This window comes from Zonotrichia albicollis, chromosome 38, assembly GCF_047830755.1.
Source record: "Zonotrichia albicollis isolate bZonAlb1 chromosome 38, bZonAlb1.hap1, whole genome shotgun sequence".
Lineage (NCBI taxonomy): Eukaryota > Metazoa > Chordata > Aves > Passeriformes > Passerellidae > Zonotrichia > Zonotrichia albicollis.
Genome location: NC_133856.1, coordinates 1,117,852 through 1,134,062, shown reverse-complemented (window position 1 = coordinate 1,134,062; position 16,211 = coordinate 1,117,852). Strand labels below are relative to the sequence as shown.

At 61.5% G+C, this 16,211-nt stretch overlaps 2 protein-coding genes and 1 long non-coding RNA gene across 4 annotated transcripts in view; all 3 read right to left on the bottom strand.

Annotated features, from left to right (window-relative positions):
• LOC141726682 (liprin-alpha-3-like) overlaps nucleotides 1–8,233 on the bottom strand; it is a 31,115-nt gene extending 22,882 nt beyond the window's left edge. Inside the window, exons 1-5 of the mRNA XM_074531651.1 lie at nucleotides 7,942–8,233; nucleotides 5,394–5,495; nucleotides 3,543–3,707; nucleotides 2,310–2,384; nucleotides 832–906 (exon numbers count right to left, since the gene is read on the bottom strand). Of these exons, the coding sequence (XP_074387752.1) occupies nucleotides 832–906; nucleotides 2,310–2,384; nucleotides 3,543–3,707; nucleotides 5,394–5,495; nucleotides 7,942–8,172 (648 nt within the window). The 5' untranslated portion in view covers nucleotides 8,173–8,233. The remainder of the gene's footprint in view (nucleotides 1–831; nucleotides 907–2,309; nucleotides 2,385–3,542; nucleotides 3,708–5,393; nucleotides 5,496–7,941) is intronic.
• Nucleotides 8,234–8,266: 33 nt separating this feature from the next.
• Nucleotides 8,267–12,674, bottom strand: LOC141726690 (uncharacterized). 2 transcript variants are annotated; one of them, XR_012577740.1, is made up of 3 exons: nucleotides 12,344–12,674; nucleotides 8,518–8,703; nucleotides 8,267–8,380 (listed from the first exon to the last, which is right to left on the bottom strand). It is a non-coding gene; the product is annotated as an uncharacterized LOC141726690 (long non-coding RNA). The 2 variants fall into 2 exon arrangements; XR_012577741.1 differs by having other exon boundaries at nucleotides 8,334–8,350.
• Nucleotides 12,675–15,681: 3,007 nt separating this feature from the next.
• LOC141726689 (protein lin-7 homolog B-like) overlaps nucleotides 15,682–16,211 on the bottom strand; it is a 21,292-nt gene continuing 20,762 nt past the window's right edge. Inside the window, 1 exon segment of the mRNA XM_074531659.1 lies at nucleotides 15,682–16,036. Coding sequence (XP_074387760.1) covers nucleotides 16,015–16,036 — 22 coding nt within the window. The 3' untranslated portion in view covers nucleotides 15,682–16,014.

Below are 16,211 nucleotides of genomic sequence, written 5' to 3'. Positions count from 1 at the left end.
CCCATTGTCCCCTCAATGTCCCCATCAGTGACCCCTGACCCCTCCAGTGTCCCCTGAACCCCCCCCAGTGACCCCATTGTCCCCTCAATGTCCCCATCAGTGACCCCTGACCCCCCCATTGTCCCCTGACCCCCCCCAGTGACCCCATTGTCCCCCCAATGTCCCCTCCATGACCCCTGACCCCCCCCAGTGTCCCCCTTGTGACCCCTGATCCCCTCCCTGTCCCCCCCATTGTCCCCCCAATGTCCCCTCCGTGACCCCTGACCCTCCCAATGTCACCCAGTGTCCCTATTGGTGATTCCTGACTGCCCCCCAGTGACCCCATTGTCCCCTCAATGTCCCCATCAGTGACCCCTGACCCCCCCCAGTGACCCCTGACCCCCCCATTGTCCCCTGACCCCCCCATTGTCCCCCCCAATGTCCCCTCACCGCGTTGTCCCCCCCACAGTGACCCCTGACCCCCCAATGTCCCCCCCATTGTCTCCCCCGACCCCCTCAGTGTCCCTTCCTGCTGTCCCCACTGTCCCCCCCGCTGTCCCCATTGTCCCCTTACCATGGTGTCCCCCCCAGTGTCCCCTCTGACCCCCTCGGTGTCCCCCCATTGTCCCCTCGGTGTCCCCCCAGTGTCCCCTCACTGCATTGTCCCCATCAGTGACCCCTGACCCCCCCCCCGTGTCCCCCCCGTGACCCCTGACCCCCCCGGTGTCCCCGCTGTCCCCTCACCGCGCTGTCCCCGTCAGTGCCTCCTGACCCCCCCCCGGTGTCCCCCCGTGACCCCTGACCCCCCCGGTGTCCCCGCTGACCCCCCCGGTGTCCCCGCTGTCCCCTCACCGCACTGTCCCCGTCGGTGGCCGCATCCTCCAGGCCTGAGCGGCGCCGAGAGAGCTGCTCCCGGAGGGACAGCGACTGTGGGGACAGTGACAATGACAATGACAGTGACAGTGTCACCAACAGGGACAGGGACAGCTGCTCCCGGAGGGACAGCGACTGTGGGGACAATGACATGGGGACAATGACAGTGTCACCAACAGGGACAGCTGCTCCCGGAGGGACAGCGACTGTGGGGACAATGAGGGACAATGAGGGGACAATGACAGTGACACTGACAGGGACAGCTGCTCCCGGAGGGACAGCGACTGTGGGGACAGTGACAGTGACAATGACATGGGGACAGTGACAGTGACAGTGTCACCTACAGGGACAGGGACAGCTGCTCCCGGAGGGACAGCGACTGTGGGGACAGTGACAGTGACAATGACAGTGTCACCAACAGGGACAGTGACAGTGACAATGACAGTGTCACCAACAGGGACAGGGACAGCTGCTCCCGGAGGGACAGTGACTGTGGGGACAATGACAGTGACAGTGACAGTGTCACCAACAGGGACAGGGACAGGGACAGCTGCTCCCGGAGGGACAGTGACTGTGGGGACAGTGACAATGTCACCTCAATGGGGACATGGGGACAATGACAGTGTCACCAACAGGGACAGCTGCTCCCGGAGGGACAGCGACTGTGGGGACAGTGAGGGACAATGAGGGGACAATGACAGTGACATGGGGACAATGTCACCAACAGGGACAGTGACAGCTGCTCCCGGAGGGACAGTGACTGCGGGGACAATGAGGGGACAATGAGGGGACAATGAGGGACAATGAGGGGACAATGACAATGACATGGGGACAGTGACACTGACAGGGACAGGGACAGCTGCTCACGGAGGGGCAGCGACTGCGGGGACAATGAGGGGACAATGACAATGACACGGGGACAGTGATAATGACATGGGGACAGTGTCACCCCAGGGACAGGGACAGCTGCTCACGGAGGGACAGTGACTGTGGGGACAGGGACAGTGACAATGACATGGGGACAGTGACACCTCAGGGACATGGGGACAGGGACAGCGACTGTGGGGACAGTGACAGTGACAGTGACAGTGACAGTGACATGGGGACAGTGACATGGAGACAGTGGCACCTCAGGGACATGGGGACAGGGACAATGTCACTTCAGGGACAGGGACTGGGGGACAGAGAGGGGACAAACACAGGGACAAGGGCACAGTGTCACCCCAGGGAGGGGACAGGGACAATGTCACCAACAGGGACAGAGGGACAAAGACAGTGACATGGGGACAGTGCCACCACCCCCAGGTGACACAGGGACACGGCACAGATGTCACCCTCCAAAGCACCCCAATGGGTGTCACCCCTGCCACCACCCACGGGGACACCTCAGTGTCACCACCCCGGTGTCACCTCCCCGGTGTCCCCCGGTGTCCCCCGGTGTCCCCTGCTGTCCCCACCTCCTGGTTGGACACCTCCAGCTCCTCCTCGAGCACGGCCACGCGCTCCAGGGCCACCCGCAGCCGCTCCCGCACCTGGGGACACCGAGGGGACATCACGGTGACATTGAGGTGACATCGCAGTGATACCAGGGGGACACCAAAATCCCCCCAAGGATGTCCCCAGAGCCACCAGAACCCCCCTGAGATGTCCCCAGGGCCGCCTGTGTGACCCCAAAGTCACCTGAGAGCCCTTCGGGTCCCCCCCAGGGACACTTGAGGGCCACCAGGTGCCACCAGGTCACCTTAAACCCCTCCAAAACCCCCCCAGGGACCCCCAAAGACCCCCCCAAAACCCTCAAAAACCCCTCAAGGACCCCCGAGATCACCCCCAAAACCTCAAAAACCCTCAAGGACCCCCCAAAACCCCCCAAAGATCCCACCAAGACCCCCCAGGTCACCTCAGAACCCTCCTGAGATTCCTTCAGCTCCCACCAGGTCACCTTAAAACCCCCCAAAAACCCCCAAAACCCCCCAAAAAACCCTCAAGGACCACCCAAAACCTCTCAAGAACTCCTGAGATCACCCCAAAATCCCCCCCCAAAATCCTCAAGACCCCTCCAGGACGCTCCAGGCCCCATCAGAACCCTCCTGAGATACCTTCAGGTCCCACCAAGTCACCACAAAAGCCCCCAAAAACTCCCAAAAATCCCCTCAAGGACCCCCCAAAACCCCCCAGGACCCCTGAGGTCACCCCAAAATTCCCAAAGACCCCCTCAAGACCCCCCAGGTCACCTCAGAACCCTCCTGAGATTCCTTCAGGTCCCACTAAGTCACCACAAAAGCCCCCAAAAACTCCCAAAAATGCCTCAAAAACCCCTCAAGGGCCACCCAAAACCCCTCAAGGATGCCCAAGGTCACCCCAAAACTCACCAGGGACCCCCCTAAAACCCCCCAGATCATCCCAGAACCCTCCTGAGATGCCTTCAGGTCCCACCAGATCCCACCAGGTCACCTTAAAACCTTCCAAACCCACCCAAAACCCCCTCAAGGAGCCCCCCAAGACCACCCAGGACCCCCCCCAGGTCACCTCAGAACCCTCCTGAGATGCCTTCAGGTCCCACCAGGTCCCACCAGGTGCCACCAGATCACCTTAAACCCCCCAAAATCCCCCCAAACCCCATTAGAGACCCCCAAAGATCCCCTAAAGACCCCCCCAAAGACCCCCCAGGACCCCCCAAATCCCCCCCAGACCTTCTCGTCCAGGGCCTTGTGGTGCTCGAAGAGCGACTTGAGGGCCTTGAGCACCTCGACCTCGGAGGAGACCCCGGCCGGGGACTGGGCCTGGCGCTTGACCACGGTCATGCGGAGAGAGCGCTCGTGGCGCGACACCAGGTGCTCCAGGTGCTCCAGCAGCAGCTGGGGACATTGGGGACATTGGGGACATTGGGGGCATTGGGGATGTTATGGACACCAGGTGCTCCAGGTGCTCCAGCAGCAGCTGGGGACAGCGGTGGGGACAGTGGGGACATTGGGGACATTGGGGACATTGGGGACATTGGGGGCATTGGGGATGTTATGGACACCAGGTGCTCCAGGTGCTCCAGCAGCAGCTGGGGACAGCGGTGGGGACAGTGGGGACATTGGGGACATTGGGGACATTGGGGGCATTGGGGATGTTATGGACACCAGGTGCTCCAGGTTCTCCAGCACCAGCTGGGGACAGAGGTGGGGACATTGGGGACATTGGGGGCATTGGGGGCACTGGGGACATTGGGGACACCAGGTGCTCCAGGTGCTCCAGCAGCAGCTGGGGACAGTGGGGACATTGGGGACATTGGGAACATTGGGGTCATTGGGGTCATTGGGGGCGTTGGGGACATTGGGGACATTGGGGACATTGGGGACAGTGGGGACATTGGGGACATTGGGAACATTGGGGTCATTGGGGTCATTGGGGGCGTTGGGGACATTGGGGACATTGGGGACACTGGGGACATTGAGGGCGTTGGGGACATTTGGGGACATTGGGGACATTGGGGACAGTGGGGACATTGGGGGCGTTGGGGGCATTGGGGGCGTTGGGGGCATTGGGGACAATGGAGACAATGGAGGGGACTGGTGACATTGGGGACACCAGGTGCTCCAGGTGCTCCAGCAGCAGCTGGGGACAGCGGTGGGGACAGTGGGGACATTTGGGGACACTGAGGGTGTTGGGGACACTGAGGGGATCAGGGACACTGGGGGCATTGGGGACATTGGGGGCATTGGGGGCGTTGGGGGCGTTGGGGGCGTTGGGGGCGTTGGGGACATTGGGGACAGTGGGGACATTGGGGACATTATGGATGTTATGGACACCAGGTGCTCCAGGTGCTCCAGCAGCAGCTGGGGACAGTGGGGACATTGGGGACATTGGGGGGATTGGGGACACTGAGGGGATTTGGGAACATTGGGAACATTGGGGACATTGGGGACATTGGGGCCACCACGGCCATGCGGAGAGAGCGCTCGTGGCGTGACACCAGGTGCTCCAGCAGCAGCTGGGGACACTGGGGACAGCGTTGGGGACATTTGGGACATTGGGGACTTTGGGGACATTTGGGACATTGGGGACACTGAGGGTGTTGGGGACATTGGGGGCGTTGAGAGGATAAGGGACATCAGGGCATGGGGACAGGGTTGGCACATTGGGGACTTTGGGGACATTGGGGACATTGGGGGGATTTGGGATGTTGGGGACACTGGAGGCATTGGGGACGTCATTGGGGACAATGGGGACATTGGGGAATCGGGGACTTTGGGGACATTGGGGACATTGGGGACATTGGGGACATTGGAGGCATTGGGGACGTCATTGGGGACAATGGGGACATGGGGAATTGGGGACATTGGTGACAGCATTGGGCACCCTGGGGACACTTGGGTGGATTGGGGACATCACTGGGGACATGGGGCCACCAGGGATATTGGGGACACTGGGGACAATGGAGGCATTTGGGGACATGGGGACACCATTGGGGACACTGGGGGGATTTGGGGACACTGAGGGGACACTGAGGTGACATTTGGGGACATTTGGGGACATTTGGGGACGCCGGTGCTCACGCGGGTGTTGTTGCGCTCGGCCTTGAGCTCGGCGATCTCCTCCTCGCGCTCCAGGAGCTGCTCCCGGCACAGGTTCAGCTCCTTGGTCAGCGCCGCCAGCTCCTGGGGACATTGGGGACATTGGGGACACTGGGGACATTGGGGACACCGACGGGGATTGGGGACATTGGGGGGGATTGGGGACATTGAGGACATTGGGGGCATTGGGGGACATTGAGGGGATTGGGGACAGCAGGGGGGACATTTGGGGACATTGTGGACTTTGGGGACATTGTGGACTTCAGGGACGTTGTGGACTTTGGGGACATTGAAGGGATTGGAGACACTGGGGACATTGGGGACATTTGGGGACATCAAGACATTGGGGGGACTGGGACAACAGGTGGATTGGAGACATTGGGGACATTGGGGACACTGAGGGGGATTGGGGACATTGGGGGGACAGTGGGGACGTTGAGGACTTTGAGGACATTGGGGACATTGGGGACAGTGCAGGGGACACTGGGGACATTGGGGACACTGAGGGGGATTGGGGACATTGAGGGGGATTGAGGATATTGGGGGGATTGGGGACACTGGGGACATTGGGGACATTGGGGGATTGGGGGAATTAGGGACATTGGGGACATTGGGACATTGGGGGGATTTGGGACACGGGGACAGCAGTGAGGACATTGGGGACATTGGGGACATTGGGGACATTGGGGACACTGAGGGGGATTGGGGACATTGGGGGGGATTGAGGATATTGGGGGGATTGGGGACACTGGGGACATTGGGGACATTGGGGGATTGGGGGAATTAGGGACATTGGGGACATTGGGATATTGGGGACAGTGCAGGGGACATTGGGGACATTGGGGACACTGAGGGGGATTGGGGATATTGGGGGGATTGGGGACACTGGGGACATTGGGGACATTGGGGACAGTGGGGACAGTGGAGGAACTGGGGGGGATTTGGGGACATGGGGACACTGGGACACGTGGCCACACCGGACCTGAACTCACCTGCTCAACCCCTTTGCCCGTCCCTGACCACACCCAGTTTAACCCCACCCACACCACGCCCGGTTTAACCCCACCCACACCACACCCAGTTTAACCCCACCCACACCACACCTGGTTTAACCCCACCCACACCACACCCAGTTTAACCCCACCCACACCACGCCCAGTTTAACCCCACCCACACCACACCCAGTTTAACCCCACCCACACCACGCCCGGTTTAACCCCACCCACACCACACCTGGTTTAACCCTTCCCCTCCCTGACCACACCCGGTTCATCCACACCACACCTGGTTTAACCCTGCCCACACCACACCTGGTTTAACCACACCAGACCTTGTTTGACCCCTCCCTGACCACACCTGGTTTAACCCCACCCACACCACACCTGGTTTAACCCCACCTTTAACCCTACCACACCTGGTTTATCCACATTAAACCTGGTTTAACCCCTCCCTGACCACACCTGGTTTAACTGCACCTTTAAGCACACCTCACCTGGTTTATCCACACCACACCTGGTTTAACCCTGCCCACACCACACCTGGTTTATCCACACCTTTATCCACACCACACCTGGTTTAACCCCTCCCTGACCACACCACACCTGGTTTAACCCCTTCCACACCACACCACACCTGCTTTAACCCCACCCACACCTGACCGCACATGGTTTATCCACACCACACCTGGTTTAACCCCTTCCACACCACACCACACCTGGTTTAACCCACCTTTATCCACACCACACCTGCTTTGACCCCACCAACACCGTGCCTGCTTTAACCACACCTTTATCCACACCACACCTGGTTTAACCCTGCCCACACCACACCTGGTTTAGCCCCACCTTTAACCCTACCACACCTGGTTTATCCACATTAAACCTGGTTTAACCCCTCCCTGACCACACCTGGTTTAACTCCACCTTTAAGCACACCTCACCTGGTTTATCCACACCACACCTGGTTTAACCCTGCCCACACCACACCTGGTTTATCCACACCTTTATCCACACCACACCTGGTTTAACTCCACCTTTAAGCACACCACACCTGGTTTATCCACACCACACCTGGTTTAACCCCTCCCTGACCACACCACACCTGGTTTAACCCCTTCCACTCCACTCCACACCTGCTTTAACCCCACCCACACCTGACCGCACATGGTTTATCCACGCCACACCTGGTTTAACCCCTTCCACACCACACCTGGTTTATCCACACCTTTATCCACACCACACCTGGTTTAGCCCTGCCCACACCACACCACACCTGGTTTAACCCTTCCCCTCCCTGACCTGCTTTATCCACATCACACCTGGTTTAACCCCTTCCACACCACACCTGGTTTATCCTGACCTTTAACCACACCACACCTGGCTTATCCACACCACACCTGGTTTATCCACACCACACCTGGTTTAACCCCATCTACACCATACCTGGTTTAACCCCACCTTTATCCACACCACACCTGTTTTAACCCCTCTTACACCACACCACACCAGGTTTAACCCCTCCCCTGCCTCACCTGGGGCAGGGCGCAGTTGAGCTGGCGCTGCAGCAGGTCCCGCTCGTGGGCCAGGTCGCGCAGCCGCAGGTGCGCCGTGTTCAGCCCCTCCTGCGTGTCCCGCAGCGTCTCCAGCAGCCGCTCGCGCTCCCGCAGCATCTGCACCATCAGCTGCTCCAGCCCCGGCTCCTCGGCCGCGCCCGAGCCCCGCCGGGGGTCCTCGCTGATGGTGGGCAGCACCTCGCACATCATCCTGGGCACAGCTGGGCGCACCTGGGCGCACGTGGAGACACCTGGGCACACCTGGAGTCACCTGGAGATACAAGGGATGGGAGAGGGATCAATGGTTTATCTGAAATTGGGCTCTTTGGGGGTCCTCGCTGATGGTGGGCAGCACCTCGCACATCATCCTGGGCACACCTGGGCGCACCTGGGCGCACCTGGAGACACCTGGGCACACCTGGAGAGACAAGGGATGGGAGAGGGATCAATGGTTTATCTGAGATTGGGTTCCTTGGGGGTCCTCGCTGATGGTGGGCAGCACCTCGCACATCATCCTGGGCGCACCTGGGCGCGCCTGGAGACACCTGAGCACACCTGGAGTCACCTGGAGGGAGATGGAGTGGGAGAGGGATCAATGGTTTATCTGAGATTGGGTTCCTTGGGGGTCCTGACAGATCCTGGGGGTCCTCGCTGATGGTGGGCAGCACCTCGCACATCATCCTGGGCACAGCTGCGCGCACCTGGGCGCACCTGGAGACACCTGGGCACACCTGGAGTCACCTGGGGGGAGATGGAGTGGGAGTGATGTGAGTGGGTGATCTGAGACTGAATCACTCTGAGGGTCCTGGCTCATGGTGGGCAGCACCTCGCACATCATCCTGGGCACACCTGGGTGCACCTGGAGACACCTGGGGGAATACAGTGTGGGAGGGACATCAATGATTGAACCAAAACTGAATCGCTCTGGGGTTCCTGGCTGATGGTGGGCAGCACCTCGCACATCATCCTGGGCACACCTGTGTGCACCTGGGCACACCTGGAGACACCTGGGGATACCTGGAGTCACCTGGAGATACAAGGGATGGAAGAGGGATCAATGGTTTATCTGAGATTGGACCCTTTGGGGGTCCTGACAGATCCTGGGGGTCCTCACTGATGGTGGGCAGCACCTCGCACATCATCCTGGATACACCTGGGTGCACCTGGGCGCACCTGGGCATGGGGAATATGGGATCAGTACCCAGCACTGCTCCCAGTTTGGGGGTCCTGACCCATCCTGGGGGTGAGCAGCACCTCCAACATCGTCCTGGGCACGTCTGGGCACACCTGGGCACACCTGGAGACACCTGGGCACACCTGGGCATGGGGAATATGGGATCAGTACCCAGCACTGCTCCCAGTTTGGGGGTCCTGACCCATCCTGGGGGTGAGCAGCACCTCCAACATCATCCTGGGCACACCTGGGCACACCTGGGCACACCTGGGCACACCTGGGCACTGGAAAGCACTGGAGGATGGGGTGAGGGTGCAATGAGGGGTACTGGGGGGCACTGGGATGGAATGGGGGGTACTGGGGGGTACTGGGGGGCACTGGGGGGCACTGGGATGGAATTGAGGGGTACTGGGAGGCACTGGGATGAACTGGGGGTACTGGGGGGCACTGGGATGGAATGGGGGGTACTGGGGGGCACTGGGATGGAATGGGGGGTACTGGGGGGCACTGGGGGGCACTGGGATGGAACGGGGGGTGCTGGGGGGCACTGAGGGGTACTGGAATGAAATGGGGGGAACTGAGGAGTACTGGGGTGAAATTGAGGGGTACTGGGGGGCACTGGGATGAAATGGGGGGCACTGGGATGAACTGGGGGTTACTGGGGGGTACTGGGATGAAATGGGGGGAACTGGGGTGCAATGGGGGGGCACTGGGGTGCACTGGGGGTACTGGGGGGCACTGGGATGAAATGAGGGACCCTGGGGGGTACTGGGGGTACTGGGATGGAATGGGGGGCACTGGGGGGTACTGAGGGGCACTGGGATGGAATGGGGGACCCTGGGGGGTACTGGGGGTACTGGGATGAAATGGGGGGATACTGGGATGAACTGGGGGGTACTGGGATGAAATGGGGGTTACTGGGGGTACTGGGATGGAATGGGGGGAACTGGGGTGCAATGGGGGGGCACTGGGGGGTACTGAGATGAACTGGGGTGCACTGGGGGTACTGGGGGGCACTGGGATGAACTGGGGGGTACTGGGATGAAATGGGGGGCACTGGGATGAACTGTGGGGTACTGGGGGGTATTGGGATGAAATGGGGGGCACTGGGGTGAAATTGAGGGGTACTGGGGGGTACTGGGGGGTACTGGGATGAAATGGGGGGCACTGGGATGAAATGGGGGGTACTGGGGGGTATTGGGATGAAATGGGGGGTACTGGGGGGCACTGGGATGGAATGGGGGGCACTGGGGTGAAATTGAGGGGTACTGGGGGGTACTGGGGGGTACTGGGATGAAATGGGGGGCACTGGGGGGCACTGGGATGGAATGGGGGGTACTGGGATGAAATGGGGGGTACTGGGGGGCACTGGGGGGCACTGGGATGGAATGGGGGGCACTGGGGGGTACTGGGGTGAAATTGAGGGGTACTGGGGGGTGCTGGGATAAACTGGGGGGGTACTGGGAGGTACTGGGGGTTGAGATGGGGTTTGGGGTGGGGGCTTTGGGGTGGGGTTTGGGATGGGGGATTTGGGATGAGGATGGGGAGGCCAGGATTGAGATGGGATTTGGGATGGGGAGCTTGGGATGGGGGGTTTGGGATGGGGGATTTGGGATGAGGATGGGGGGTTTGGGATGAGGATGGGGAGGCCAGGATTGAGATGGGATTTGGGATGGGGAGCTTGGGATGGGGGATTTGGGATGAGGATGGGGGGTTTGGGATGAGGATGGGGAGGCCAGGATTGAGATGGGATTTGGGATGGAGAGTTTGGGATGGGGGATTTGGGATGAGGATGGGGGGTTTGGGATGAGGATGGGGAGGCCAGGATTGAGATGGGATTTGGGATGGGGAGCTTGGGATGGGGGATTTGGGATGAGGATGGGGGGTTTGGGATGAGGATGGGGAGGCCAGGATTGAGATGGGATTTGGGATGGAGAGTTTGGGATGGGGGATTTGGGATGAGGATGGGGGGTTTGGGATGAGGATGGGGGCTTTGGGATGGGGATGGGGTTTGGTTTTGGGATGGGGGGTTTGGGATGAGGGTGCAGAGTTTGGGATGGGGATGGAGTTTGGGGGGTTTAGGATGGGGGGTTTAGGACGGGGTTTGGGATGGGGTTTGGGTTTGGGATGGAGGGTTTGGGATGAGGTTTGGGATGAGGATGGGGGCTTTGGGATGAAGGTGCAGAGTTTGGGATGGGGATGGGATTTGGGATGGGGATGGGGGTTTGGGATGAAGGTGCAGAGTTTGGGATGGGGTTTGGGATGAGGATGGGGGCTTTGGGATGAAGGTGCAGAGTTTGGGATGGGGATGGGGTTTGGGATGGGGATGGAGGGTTTGGGATGGGGGGTTTGAGATGGGGTTTGGGGGATTTGGGATGTGGGGCATAGGACAGGATTTGGGATGGGGATGCAGTTTGAGATGAGCATGGGAGGTTTGGGATGGGGATGGGAAGTTTGGGATGGGGATGGGGGGTTTGGGATGGATTTTGGGGGCCTTAGGATGGGGATGGGGTTTGGGGTGAGGGGTTGGGGATGGGGGTGGCAGGGCCAGGATTGGGATGGGGATGTCAGAGGTAGAATGGAGACACCGGGAATGGGATGGGATGGGATGAGGATGAGGATGAGGATGGGGATGGGGATGGGGACAGGGATGGAGAATGGGGGATTTGGGATGGGGATGAGGATGAGGATGGTGACGGCGGGGCCGGGCCCGGGGATGGGATCGGGATGCCGGGACGTGGATGCCGGAGGCGGGATGGGGATGCCGGATTTGGGATCGGGATGTGGGATTTGGGACTGGGGATGTGGATGCAGGGGCCGGGATGGGATCGGGATGGCGATGCCGGATTTGGGATGGAGATGCCGGATTTGGGATCGGGATGCAGAGGCCGGGGATGGGATCAGAATGCGGATTCGGGATTCGGGATGCGGATGCCGGAATTGGGATGGCGATGCCGGGTTTGGGATGCGGATTTGGGATTCGGGATGCGGCTGCCGGGGCCGGGACGGGATGCGGATGCCGGAATTGGGATTCGGGATGCGGATGCCGAGACGGGGATGGGATCGGGATGGCGATGCCGGGTTCGGGATGCGGATGCAGATTTGGGATTGGGGATGCGGATTTGGGGTTCGGATTTGGGGTTCGGGCTTTGCCTGCCGGGGGTCGGTTCCGGGGGGTCCCGGGGGGGTCTCGGGCCCTGCTCCTACCTGGGCTCCGAGCGGCGCTGCGGCAGCTCCGGCGGGCGGACGGACGGACGGACGGACGGCGGGAGGGAGGCGGCCCGGCGGGGAGGGGGGGCCCCGGCGGTGGGGGGGGGTCGCCGCCCGTCGCCCCCCGCTCCGGTTCCGGCCCCCAGCGCGCCCCGGGCCCGCCCGAGCCCCGCGGCCGCCGCCCGCCCCCCCCCCCGGTACCGACCCCCCCCCCGGCCCGGCCCCGCAAAACGCTGCGCGGGCCCTTTAAGAGCGGCGCTGATTGACGGCGCCGCCGGCCAATGGGAGCGCGCCGGCGGCGCGCTGGCCCCGCCCCGCTGCGGAGTGGGAGGGAGGGGCGTGACCTGAGAGGGAGCGGCCAATGGGAGCACGCGGGGGGCGGGGCCAGCGCGGGGTGATGTCATCGGGCGGGGGCGGGGGAGGGCGCGCATGCGCGTTGCCATGGAGACGGCCCCGCCCCCGCGTTGCCATGGGGATGGACCATCATCCCCCCCCCCCCATCGTGCGTTGCCATGGCAACGGGATCGCTCCCGTCCCCGCGTGCCGGGATGGAGCGCGTCACCATGGAAACCGGCCCGCGTTGCCATGGAGAGTGGGCGGAGTCCCCTCCCTGTGTGTTGCCATGGAGACGGAGCGCCAGCCAGCACCGTTGCCACGGCAACAGTATCGCTGCCCCTTCATGGCGGTCACCATGGAGACTCAGCATCACAGTCCCGTTGCCATGGAAACATAACACACCCCTCACCACCACTCCTGGGCGTTGCCATGGAAACCGCCCGGTTGCCATGGAGACAGGACTCCGCCCACTCCCCGGTTGCCATGGCAACAGACCATCTCATCCCCTCCATAGGCGTTGCCATGGAGACAGGAGTTAGGATTCCTCCCCCCCCCCCCGCGGTTGCCATGGAGACAGACCCAACCCCATCCAACCCCGTTGCCATGGAGATGGGATCCTCCCCCCATTACCTTCATCCCCGTTACCATGGAAACCAACCCCTCCTGCCCTGCCCCGTTGCCATGGTTACCAACCCCCATTTCCCCCTTCCCCCACCCAAAAAAGGCGCCTGGACCCCTCCCCCCCCCCAATCCCGGGGATGGTCACGTGACCCTCAGGTGAGACAGGTGACACAGGTGACCCTAAGCCATAGGTGACACAGGTGACACAGTGGTGACACACAGGTGACACACAGGTGACACTGAGGTGACACAGGCGACACAGGTGACACACAGGTGACCCACAGGTGACACTGCAGTGACCCAGGCGACACAGGTGACACACAGGTAACCCACATGTGACACACAGGTGACACTGAGGTGACACAGGTGACAGAAGAGACAGAGGTGACCCCTCACAGGTGACCCAGGTGACCCAGGTGACACTCAGGTAACCCACATGTGACAGAAGTGACAGAGGTGACACAGACGACCCCCCTCAGGTGACCCAGGTGACCCACAGGTGACATTGAGGTGACACACAGGTGACAGAGGTGACACAAAGGTGACACAGAGGTGACACAGGTGACATAGACGACCCCCTCAGGTGACACAGGTAACCCACAGGTGACCCAGAGGTGACACAGGTCACACCAAGGTGACACAGGTGACCCCCCCTTAGGTGACACAGAGGTGACCCACAGGTGACACTCAGGTAACACAGAGGTGACACAGGTGACACTCAGGTAACACAGGTGACAGAGGTGACAGGTAACCCACAGGTGACACAGGTGACCCAGAGGTGACCCAGAGGTGACGCAGGTGACCCAGGTAACTCACAGGTGACACAGGTGACCCCCCATCAGATAACCCACAGGTGACACAGGTGACCCCCCGCTCAGGTGACACTGAGGTGACACAGATAACCCACAGGTGACACTGAGGTGACCCCCGGTCAAGTGACACAGAGGTCACACAGATAACCCACAGGTGACACAGGTGACCCCCCATCAGATAACCCACAGGCGACACTGAGGTCACACAGATAACCCACAGGTGACACTGAGGTGACACAGGTGACCCCCCCATCAGATAACCCACAGGTGACACTGAGGTCACACAGGTGACACTGAAGGTCACACAGATAACCCACAGGTGACACAGGTGACCCCCCATCAGATAACCCACAGGTGACACTGAGGTCACACAGATAACCCACAGGTGACACAGGTGACCCCCCCTCAGGTGACGCTGAGGTCACACAGATAACCCACAGGTGACACAGGTGACCCCCCATCAGATAACCCACAGGTGACACTGAGGTGACACAGATAACCCACAGGTGACACTGAGGTGACACAGGTGACCCCCCCGTCAGATAACCCACAGGTGACACTGAGGTCACACAGATAACCCACAGGTGACAGAGGTGACACAGGTGACCCACCTGGGCCACGCCTTTAAATAGCAGCCAATAAATACTGTACAGTGTGCCACATATACACACGGGATGGGGGGATTTGGGGGGGGCCTGGGGGGTCCCGGGCGACTTTGGGGTGTCCCTGGGGGGTCCCCTGGGGGGGTCCCAAGAGGGTCCTGGGGGGGGGTCCTGGGGGGTCCCAGGTGATTTTGGGGGGTCCCAAGGGGGTCCCAAGAGGTCCTGGAGGGGTCCCTGGGGGGTCCCGGGCGACTTTGGGGTGTCCTCAGGGGGGTCCCAGAAGGTCCCAGAAGGGTCCCAGGTGACTTTGGGGGGGGTTCCCTGGGGACTTTTGGGGGGTCCCAGAGGATCCTGGGGAATTGTGGGGTGTCCTGGGGGGGTCCCAGGCGACTTTGGGGTGTCCTTGGGGGGGGTCCCAGAAGGTCCCAGAAGGGTCCCAGGTGACTTTGGGGGGGATCCCTGGGGACTTTTGGGGGGTCCCTGGAGGGGTTCCCAGAGGATCCTGGGGGGGTCCCAGAGGGGTCCTGGGGAATTTTGGGGTGTCCTGGGGGGGTCCCAGGTGACTTTGGAGGGTCCCAGATGGTCCCAGGGGATTTTGGGGTGTCCTGGGGGGTCCCAAGGGGGTCCCAGGTGACTTCTGGGGGGTCCTGGAGGGTCCCAGAGGGGTCCCAGGGGATTTTGGGCGTGTCCTGGGGGGTCCCAAGGGGGTCCCAGGTGACTTCTGGGGGGTCCTTGGGGGGGGTCCCAGAAGTGGTCCCAGGGGATTTTGGGGTGTCCTGGGGGGTCCCAAGGGGGTCCCAGGTGACTTCTGGGGGGTCCTGGAGGGTCCCAGATGGGTCCCAGGGGATTTTTGGGGTGTCCTGGGGGGTCCCAAGGGGGTCCCAGGTGACTTCTGGGGGGTCCTGGAGGGTCCCAGAGGGGTCCCAGGGGATTTTGGGGTGTCCTGTGGGGGTCCCAAGGGGGGTCCCAGGTGACTTCTGGAGGATCCTGGAGGGTCCCAGAGGGGTCCCAGGGGATTTTGGGGTGTCCTGGGGGGTCCCAAGGGGGTCCCAGGGGATTTTGGGGTGTCCTGGGGGTCCCAAGGGGGTCCCAGGGGATTTTGGGGTGTCCTGGGAGGTCCTGGGGGATCCCAGGGGTCTTTGAGGGGTCCCAGGAGGTCCCAGGGCACTCTGGGGGTGTCCTGGGTGACTTTGGGGGGGTCCCAGGTGACTTTGGGGGGTCCCAGGGGGGCTCCTGGGGCATTTTTGGGGGGTCCTGGGGGGGGTCCCGGGGGTCTTTGGGGTCTCCTGGGGGGGTTCTACCCCCTCGATTCCAGCGACCTGCGGGGCGAAATTGGGGAGGGGTCAGGGGTGGAATTTGGGGGTTTGGGGACTCGGGGATTTCAGGGTCTGGGGGATTTTGAGATTTGGATTTTGGGATTTGGGGTTTGGGGACCCAAGAAATTTGTTTGGGGAATTTGGGGTTTGGGGACTCGGGGAATTGGGAACTCAGGGA